Below are 9621 nucleotides of genomic sequence, written 5' to 3' on the forward strand. Positions count from 1 at the left end.
TTCTCTCGTCCTTTCTGTTATTCCTTTCTGCTGTCATTTCTGTTATTCCTTTCTGTTATTCCTTTCTGCTGTCATTTCTGTTATTCCTTTCTGTTGTCCTTTCTGTTGTTCCTTTCTGTTATTCCTTTCTCTTGTCCTTTCTGGTGTTCTTTCTGTTGGTCCTCTGTGTTGACGTTTCTGTGCTCCTTTCTGTTGTCCCGCTCTGTTGTCCCTGTTGTCCCCTCTGTTATCCTTTCTCTTGTCTTTTCTGGTGTCTCTCTCTACCCTACATTTAGTTCGATGCCAAGATTTGTTGCACTAAATACCTTGCCGGTCACACGCTCATTTAATTAGTCATGTAGACACATAATGCATGCGTAGCAATTCCACGATGTTTTTGTGTTGATCCATCGACTAATCCGCGTTTTTCCTCTCCCATGGCGGGGATCGCAGAGACGGACTACCCTCCGACGGCAAACGCCGGCCCAGACAAGATCGTGAAGCTACCGAGCGGCGAGATCACGCTGTGGGGCAACGCGAGCACGGACGATCACGGCATCGCCAGCTACGAGTGGTCGAAGACGTCCACGACGGGAGCCGTCGACATGCAGGTGAGGTCACGTGCGGGGTCACGCGTGAGGTCACGGCGTCGTGAAATCGCGAGCGCCGTGGGTGGGAATCGACCAATCTGAGATTTGTTTTTAGGACATTCTCTACTTGTCTACATGTTGGGATTGCGAAGTAAATGTGGATGTGAGCGTTTAGCTTTACCAGCTAGCTAGATGTAAGGCGTTGAATGGTACGCGACAGTATAGCTGTCATTCGCTTGTTTTCGGGCTGTGGTGACGTTTGTGTGTGTTTTCAGGGTTCGCACAAGGCGTTTCTGCATCTGACTAACCTCGAGCTTGGTGACTACACATTCCGACTGAAGGTGACCGACACTCTGGGCCAGTCATCCGAAGCAGACGTGCATGTGTTCGTGCAGCCTGGTACGTAAGCCTCCTTCATGAGATTTCACTCTTCTTCTTGTACTTCTTCTTGTTCTCGTTTTTGTTATTGTTTTTCTTGTTCTTCTTCTTCTTCTTTTTCTTTTTTTTCTTCTTCATCTTTTTCTTCTTCTTCTTCTTCTTCTTCTTCTTCTTCTTCTTCTTCTTTTTCTTCTTCCTCTTCTTCTTTTTCTTTTTCTTCTTCTTCTTCTTCTTCTTCTTCTTCTTTTTCTTTTTCTTTTTCTTTTTCTTCTTCTTCTTCTTCTTCTTCTTCTTCTTTTTCTTCTTCTTCTTCTTCTTCTTCTTCTTCTTCTTCTTCTTCTTCTTCTTCTTCTTCTTCTCTTCTACACATGATTTATGATGGAGAGCTCCACACGTCTTAACTAGCGTCTGTTCTCGTGATGTTGCAGAGGCTCAGGGTGGGCCGCGGGCCGACGCCGGGGTCGACAAGGAGATATCAGCTCCCAACGATACTGTGATGTTAGACGGTAGCAACAGCGAAGGTGTGACGACGTACGAGTGGACACAGTTGAAGTAGGCGACGCCCCGTCTGATGACGTTCACACGAGAGTTTCCTCGTGTTTACTTGCGTTACTGGCGTTTATTTGCAGTTACTCGCGTTTAATTTCATTTACTTGCGTTCACTTGCGTTTTCTTTTATTCATTTAAGACTTGAGTTTTTCAATTCTAAAACCGGAACTTCAAAATCATTCAGCAGAATCAAATGTCGGTTAATCGCGACACGGGGGAACTTTCTCGCCTCCACGTCGTCAACATTACTTACATCTGCGTGTGGTTTTGCAGAGGTCCGGCGGGGGCGGTCATCGTGAGTCCGGCCGAGGCACAGACGAAGGTGACGAAGCTCGCGATAGCAGAGTACGAGTTTCAGCTGACCGTCAAGGACAGTCAGGAGAAGAGCGACTCGGCCTCCGTCCACGTCAAGGTCAAGCAAGGTCAGAGGTCGCGCGCACGCATTCCCGCCGCTCACGGCGAATCTCCTTTGAGGGAGTTCCTTAGTGTTCCTCTTTCTAATCTACAGAGGGTTGTCTCCACTTTTATCTAGTAGAGAAGAATGGGTTTGTCGACTTTTTGCAATAAGCTAAATAGTTGAGCACAACTTTTATAACAAACAGCATAAATCTGTGTGCTGCGTGTAATATCATTTTCATACTTTTTGGCTCGGCTGCCTGGTTACAGAAGAGACGTAGCACTGGTGCCCTGCAGCTGTTGCTGTGTTGCTGTAGGACATTCGAATGACAATGTTTGTTAATGAAGTACCAGAAAGTTGACAATTTGGGGTGTGTGTGTGAAAAATACGTACAAACAGATCTAGCTCGACTGATCTAGAAACCATCATGATTATCTCATACAGACGGATGGGTCGATGAGTGGCGAACTGTCGTTGGCTGTCGTGAGCTTGCCCTCGATCCACGCGCTGTACCTCCTAGCGTCGCATTCTCTCGTTGCAGTGGAGAATCGTCCCCCGACTGCGGACGCTGGCCGCCCGCAGGCAATGCGTCTGCCGGACAACCTGCTGCTGCTGAACGGCAGCAAGTCGTCGGACGACCTGGGCATCATCAGCTATGAATGGACGAAGCAGGACACGAGCCCTGCTGCCGGGGTAACTATTCACTAGTCACTGTACCAAGCAGGACACGAGCCCTGCTGCCGGGGTAACTATTCACTAGTCACTGTACCAAGCAGGACACGAGCCCTGCTGGCGGCGGGGTAACTATTCACTAGTCACTGTTCCAAGCAGGGACCACGATCCTGCTGCCGGGTAAACTAGTTCACTAGTCGTGTACCAACAGGACACGAGCTCCTGCTGCGGGGTAACTATGTCACTAGTCACGGTGTACCAAGCAGGCACAAGTCTGCTGGCCGGGGTAACTATTCACTAGTCACGTCGTACCAAGCAGGACACGAAGCCTGCTGCCGGCCGTAACTATTCACTAGTCAGCTTGTTTTATACCAAGGCAGGGACACGGGCCTGCGTGGGCGTAGAGTGCGGTGTCAGTGAGTGCCGGTACTAAGGGCGACAATTAATGTATCATGATATATAGTATTAGTGTAGTATAGTGACAGTGTAGTACAGTATGATTATGATGTTATATATATTTATTTATACACATATAATATATATATATATATTTATATATATATATATAATTTAACAGTACCTATATTTCCGTGTATATTATTTGTCAAAATCATATATATTGGCCTTAAGTACTGATCGGTAACCCTGCTAACTTCTGACTTAAAATATGTTCTTCGTAGTATAAGGTGATGTTAAGAAGAAGAGAACAGAGTTCTATGTTCTGTTATTCGTCGTTGGTCTGCCAAAAATGTGATAATCTTATAAGATTCTTCTTACAGCTTTTTTAACGTAATAACGTACAACTGGCGTAACATCTACTATATATGGTATCTTCCCGATTCCATCAGGAATTTCTCGGCAGAACGCAGCTGGAGAAGATCGCCATGGTTACGGGCTTCGTCCCCGGCCACTACGTCTTTCAGTTGAAGGTGACGGATGGCCAGGGGGCGTCGGCGACGGCGGTGACCACGGTCGAAGTTCATCCGAGCAGCCACCAGGTGGAGCTAGTGCAGATGGAGATCGATGCCGATCCAATGACCTACACCGTAGCACAGAAGGTCAGACACGCAGATGCGCAGAAGTTCTTATGCTAACGTTCGAGCGTAACGGGTGTGTGCAGATGTGCATTGTGTGTACGTGCGTGCGTCCGCTTGCGCGTGCGTGGGTGTGTGTGTACGTGCGTGCGTCCGCTTGCGCGTGCGTGGGTGTGTTGGAGTTATTTGCTCGAACATCTTGTGAAGATCTCTTGTTGCTTACATGTGCTGATGTATCTCATGTGCTGATGTATCTCATGTGCTGATGTATCTCATGTGCTGATGTATCTCATGTGTCTTCTAGAACGAGCTGATCAGCCAGCTGCAGCTGTTGTTGCGCACGCAGCAGGATGACGTCATTGTTAACATCGATGGTCTTGAGCGGCAGCAGAACTCAGGAAGGTACGCAGTTACGTGTGAAGCATGGACAAGATGCGAGAATGTGTGACTTACCTTTGTTTAACCTCAATGAAATCATCTTTTATTACTCCTTCCAGCAAACTCGTTCAGAGCAGAAACGATACTTACTACTCTCGTGAACATGTGCACAGTCTAGTAACTGTACTATGCATTTGAGTTTGCATGTGTTCGTGCTAATATTTTTCTGATTAATCGCAGGTACATGTCGCTACCATGTGGGACCCATTTGTTTCGCCCGTCCATGAATCCATCACGTGCATTGAGTGTCGGTTTCTGTTTGATCTCTCACTCTCTCCCTATCTCATTCTCTCACACACACACCCTCTCTCTCCCTATCTCCCTCCCTCCCTTCCTACCCTCCTCTCTCTCCCTCCCTCTCTCACTCCCTCACTCACCCCCCTCTCTCTCTCTCCATGTAGGATGATAGTGCTGTTCTACGTGACGCGGCCGGTGGCGGCAGCGGTGGCGGACGGCAAGAACAAGCACCAGCCTGAGCGTGAGATGCTCCCTGGTCCCGAGGTCGCTGCGCAGCTGCTGAAGCGACTGAAGGCGGACGCCAGCGTGCTCGGCACCCCCGTATACTCCGTCGACACTCTCGGTGCGTACCTATCCCTCCCTTTGCTTGTTCGCTTGTTTCGCTTCTTCGTACCCGTTCACTTGTTGTCGAGCGCCATCACGGTGGAGTTTTTTTCCATCTATTTTGACCTTGACTACTCGCGCTCATTCGCTTGTTGTACAGCGACGTCGTTACAGCTCGTACGGAATTTTGTCCGTGTTTTTAATGGCTTTTGTTAAATTGGTTGCCTTGCGAATTGCTTGGTTTTCTTAATCGCTAACGACACGATGGCTTCTCTCCCGGCAGTGTGCCAGAACAACTGCTCGCACCACGGCCACTGTGAGCAGGTGACAAAGCTGTGCAAGTGTGACCCGTTCTGGTTGCAAAACTTCTTCAAGGCGTACCTGTTTAACGAGGAGAGTAACTGTGGTGAGTTGACTCAAGGCGTCGGAGTGATGGCGTGGCCACTGCTACCTCTCTGCTGCCATATCCTTCTCCTTCTCTTCCTCATTCACTTCCTCCTCCTTCTCATTCTCCTTCTCAACTTCCTTCTTCTCCTCCTCCTCCTCCTCCTGCTCCTCCTCCTCCACCTCCTACTCCTGCTCCAATTCCTCGTCCTCATCAACCACCTCCTCCTCCTCCTCTTCCTCCTCCTCCACCTACTTGATTCGGAGTAATATTATGATGTTTTGTTTGTATTTTGATTTATAATTGGCATTCACAATAAAGCGTAATGTATTTTATATTTATATTTGGATATTTATCTGTGGCTATGTTGTTGGTTTCAGACTGGAGCATCCTCTACTTCATCATTGTTGTTTTCATCCTGATCGTCACGTCATCGTGTGTTGTGTGGGCGTGTATCTGGTGCGTCAGACGGTGAGTCAGTCTCTCTGTCAGCGATCGGTCAGCGATCGGTCAAGCATTCTGCACTAACTAATGTTCCATTACAAAACCTAACGTTCCTTTTTCCAACTTCACCCAATCTGCTTCCCTCAGGAGAATGAATTTTGCACGGGTACAATATGGAAATATCATACTTATCCTGATGGCAATTACACGAACTAACATTCCTTTAGAAAAACCTTGTCCAACTTTGTCCAACTTGTTTCCTTCTGAGATATCTGCACGGGGTACGATATGGTGGCGGAAGAGTGAATGTTGGGTGCATGTTTAGCGAATGCTGTGTGTGTTGGTTGTGGGTGACACAGTGGTCAAATTAATGTATTTCTACTTTTCTGGGGCAAGCAGATCTGTATCTGTGATGGAGCACTGTTAACTATAGTTGATCACTAACTGTGCACTTTTCCAGGAGGAAAGTTTGTAAAGGAAGTGTTCTTTATCACCTGTGGTCTCAGTACTTTGCTTTTTAGTGTCTTAGTAGTTTCTTATTGTTAGTTGTGGAATAACGTTGGCAGTCAGTCTGGTGTAGAATGTAATCAAAAGAGTCTTTGTCTTTTTTTGCACTATCAACACAGGAAAGTCAGAGCCTGCAGGTGAGGGGAACGTAGGATAAAATCATCAAATGTTTGCCTTTTTTCCGTCAATGTTTTTTGTGTTTATTCGATAGGTTTGTAATTGTCGTTGCTGCCCCGTCGTGTACTTGGTTGATTACTTTCTTTATTGTTGGGTTTAGAATGGAACATTTTCTTAAGTCAAACTGTTGGGGGGAAAACTTAATATGTAAAAATATTAAAAAGAAGAAAACTTATTTCACTTGTGTACACATTTTACTGTATATCTATACAGAAGATAGAAATGAAAAAAGATAAAATTATTATCTATAAAAGAAAAGAAAAGAGAGAGATAAAACTTCGTTTGTGAAATGAGTGGCAATAGGTATATAGCAGTAGATGTGTGTGTATGCTAATGTGTCGTTACCACTTCTGTAGACTGAGAGGCAAGAAGTACACCAAGAAGCAGCATCACAAATACAAACTACTGAGTGACGAGGAATTTAGTGCTCCTGACATGAGAAAAGTACCAAAGAGTAAGTGTCAACTTCACTGCTGATATATTTTTCCCATGCATCAGAAGTTTGAAATATAGTGAAAAGTATATAGTTACATATAGTTACATATAGTTACATATAGTTACATATAGTTACATATAGTTACATATAGTTACATATAGTTACATATAGTTATTAAGTTAGAAGAACAAAAAAGTGACAGATTTTGATGAAGACGTCGATTACTGCATGATGTAGAAATATAGTTGATCGGTTTCGAGTTGACAGTGGCGCCCCCGCTCGTTCCTTTTTCCAGCCAAGCTGGTTCCGCGGAAGCAGCAGCCGGCGCTCTTTACGGATTCCGACTCGGACGAGGAAACGCTGTACGAGAACGCGAAGAACGGAATCCGCATCCACAACGTGAACGGCTTCAGTCGCCGACAGAAGAAGATATAGCGATGCCTGATGACGCGGCGCCCCCTGCCGGCCGACGTGGCGCCCTCTGTTGACTGAAGTGGCGCCGCTTGCCAATTGACGTGACAGCGCCTGTGATTCGTCGTCGTGGCGCCCCCTGCCGGCCGACGCGGTGGCGCCCGTGGTTCGTCGTCATGGCTACGCGAGGAGTCGACCGACCAGCGTGCGGAGTGCATACGGGTTCTTCTGTACTTGTGCTGCTACTGTCGCGAGACACGAATCAGTCGTGAATTCAAGGATTTCTGGCGACGCCTTCACCAGAGTGTCATGGCATGCCAGGATTCAGTGCCTGACTCCCGGCTGGTGGCGTCAGCGGCAGCAGTTACTCGTCCCTGATGCGTCATGGCGTCCGACATTATGGTTTATCGAGGTGGTCGCGTCATTGTAAATACAAATGTGATACTTCCTGTTGTTTGTCCGGTCGTAATTATTTAGAGGGACGAAGCAGTGAGGAGGTTTTCGTTGGTACAATTGGCTTTGCACTATTCAGATTATAACTGTGATATAGTTCCGCACGGAGTTACACGCGCGCACTGTGGAGAGTAGCACGGAATCTTCCGTCAATGTTCTATTCATTTTTTTTCGTTTACAGTATGTGTTTATGCAATATAGCAAGGTGTGTGTGTGTGTGTGTGTGTGTGTGTTGGGTTTGTGTGGAGAATTACGATGTGTGTGGCAATAGACTTATATCACGTGCGGCCTCGATGAGAATTGTAGTAGTTATCTATCGCACTGTTCCCTCTCAGTACGAAATATGGTCGGTAATGTGTATGCGCGTGGAAGTGATGAGACGAATCAAAGTGACTCGGCTGTAATGTGTGTTTGCCTTACTATGTCTGTGTTCATGCATGGTCCTGCCCAGCATTGTTCATGGAGCAGTGCATGTTGTTATGTTCGCGGGCTGCAGTTGTGTGCTTGCATCAATATATCTTTTGTTATGCAGTGGTGCTACACCTCGGCATCTTTCCTGCCGCACCTTCCTTAGGCCGACGCGGCTCATCTTTCTCCGACCAACCCCCTGCTGTCCTGCCCTGCCCCTCTCTCACCACACCTTGCGGACAAAAAATCGCTATCCCGAGAAAGATAGTGCACTATGTACTGTACTTTGCTCTACTATAACATTACGTACATCCTGTATACGTATGTGCTAATGGCAGCCGTACAGATCACCAGGTGGTGCTGCGTGCATGGCTGACTGGCTGGCTGACTGGCTGGCTTGAGAGACCGTACGAGGTCATAGGTCACCTACGTTTCTAACTGTCCAATGCATTTCTACGGTTTAGCCGTTGTCTAGATTGTTACGCCGGCATTCCTAAGCAGTCTTTACAACGCATCTTCAGTGTGTTACGAATTTCAGGTTATCAGCTTCGAATATCGGCACTAATATAAGGGAAGGTTAGAGCGTGCAGAAAGGGTGCTTATTGACGGTAGACGTATGCATGCGGTTATATAGTGAATAGTTTTGCGAGGTTAAATTAAAACTATGTTTATGTTATGATGAAATATGAAGCGGTAAGATGCTATAGCTCGTGTAGTAATGCCACAGTGAGAGGGGATGTGTATGCGAGGTGAGGGAGGCATATTAAACATTTGTTTGTAATATAATCGGAAGTTTACGATGGCATTTGTTGCGTTTCATCGTTTTTAATATTTTTTGCTTAATTCGAGAAACGGTGAGAGCAAACACGAACTTTAATGATTATGATTTCATGATGCAGTTTTTCTCTTGACATACCTATTTATTTTATACGTATTTGATATTCCTTTATAGTAAGAATTCTAATGCGAACATGCGTAATACACACAGTGCCTGCTGGGTTGTGATAGCGGGACGGGTGGGATGGCTGTATTAAAATAGGGAGACGGATAGAATAGCTCTACAGGGATATATAGAGGATAACATATTATACATGGCATTAGTCTGTCTTAACATCGTTTCTATTGTTTCTGTGCGTCGTTGAAGCCACAGTGTCGCTGTCGGCTGTGGCTACTCATGTGATTGCATGCTGTGGCCGCGGGTCGAATTCAGCTTACTTCGTGACAAATGCGTCGGCAGGATGCTAGCTACCCACGGCGGCATCGTCATCATCATCATCGTCGTCGTCGTCGTCGTCGGCGGCGACATCACATCATATATGATAACGCGCCGCCTGATCTTATTGCGCTTTGACCAGATGTGGCTCGCTCTTATTTCATCTGACTGATTATAGATACGGTCGTTCCGTCGTCGCTCGCTATACTGCCCGCGTTCTTCGTGTCGGTCCGTACGCGTGCGGAGACCTTCACCCGGGAGAGCAATTAAGTTTCGGACGAGAGCGGCCACAGAGGAATAGAATATTATCATCGAGGCATCGCGCTACAATCAACTTGTCGCTTCTAAGTTGTCGTTAGGAAACGATTGCCGCGTGACGCTAGTACGTGCGTGCGTACGTGCGTGCGTACGTGCGTGACGGTGGTATTTGTGCGTGCTAGTGTGGGTGCGTGCGTGCATGACGGTGGTATTTGTGCGTGCTAGTGTGGGTGGGTGCGTGCATGACGGTGGTATTTGTGCGTGCTAGTGTGGGTGCGTGCGTGCATGACGGTGGTATTTGTGCGTGCTAGTGTGGGTGCGCGCGTGCATG

At 46.9% G+C, this 9621-nt stretch overlaps 1 protein-coding gene across 1 annotated transcript in view; it reads left to right on the plus strand.

The window, feature by feature from the left end:
• Positions 1 to 8624, plus strand: part of LOC106811786 (dyslexia-associated protein KIAA0319-like protein) — an 11246-nt gene extending 2622 nt beyond the window's left edge. Inside the window, exons 3-14 of the mRNA XM_014815505.1 lie at positions 433 to 590; positions 845 to 968; positions 1376 to 1499; positions 1770 to 1918; positions 2435 to 2586; positions 3414 to 3623; positions 3904 to 4001; positions 4439 to 4617; positions 4882 to 5004; positions 5364 to 5454; positions 6468 to 6565; positions 6843 to 8624. Of these exons, the coding sequence (XP_014670991.1) occupies positions 433 to 590; positions 845 to 968; positions 1376 to 1499; positions 1770 to 1918; positions 2435 to 2586; positions 3414 to 3623; positions 3904 to 4001; positions 4439 to 4617; positions 4882 to 5004; positions 5364 to 5454; positions 6468 to 6565; positions 6843 to 6982 (1646 nt within the window). The 3' untranslated portion in view covers positions 6983 to 8624. The remainder of the gene's footprint in view (positions 1 to 432; positions 591 to 844; positions 969 to 1375; positions 1500 to 1769; positions 1919 to 2434; positions 2587 to 3413; positions 3624 to 3903; positions 4002 to 4438; positions 4618 to 4881; positions 5005 to 5363; positions 5455 to 6467; positions 6566 to 6842) is intronic.
• The last annotated feature ends 997 nt before the right edge of the window (positions 8625 to 9621 follow it).

This window comes from Priapulus caudatus, unplaced genomic scaffold (assembly GCF_000485595.1).
Source record: "Priapulus caudatus unplaced genomic scaffold, Priapulus_caudatus-5.0.1 Scaffold574, whole genome shotgun sequence".
NCBI classification, from domain to species: Eukaryota; Metazoa; Priapulida; class Priapulimorpha; order Priapulimorphida; family Priapulidae; genus Priapulus; species Priapulus caudatus.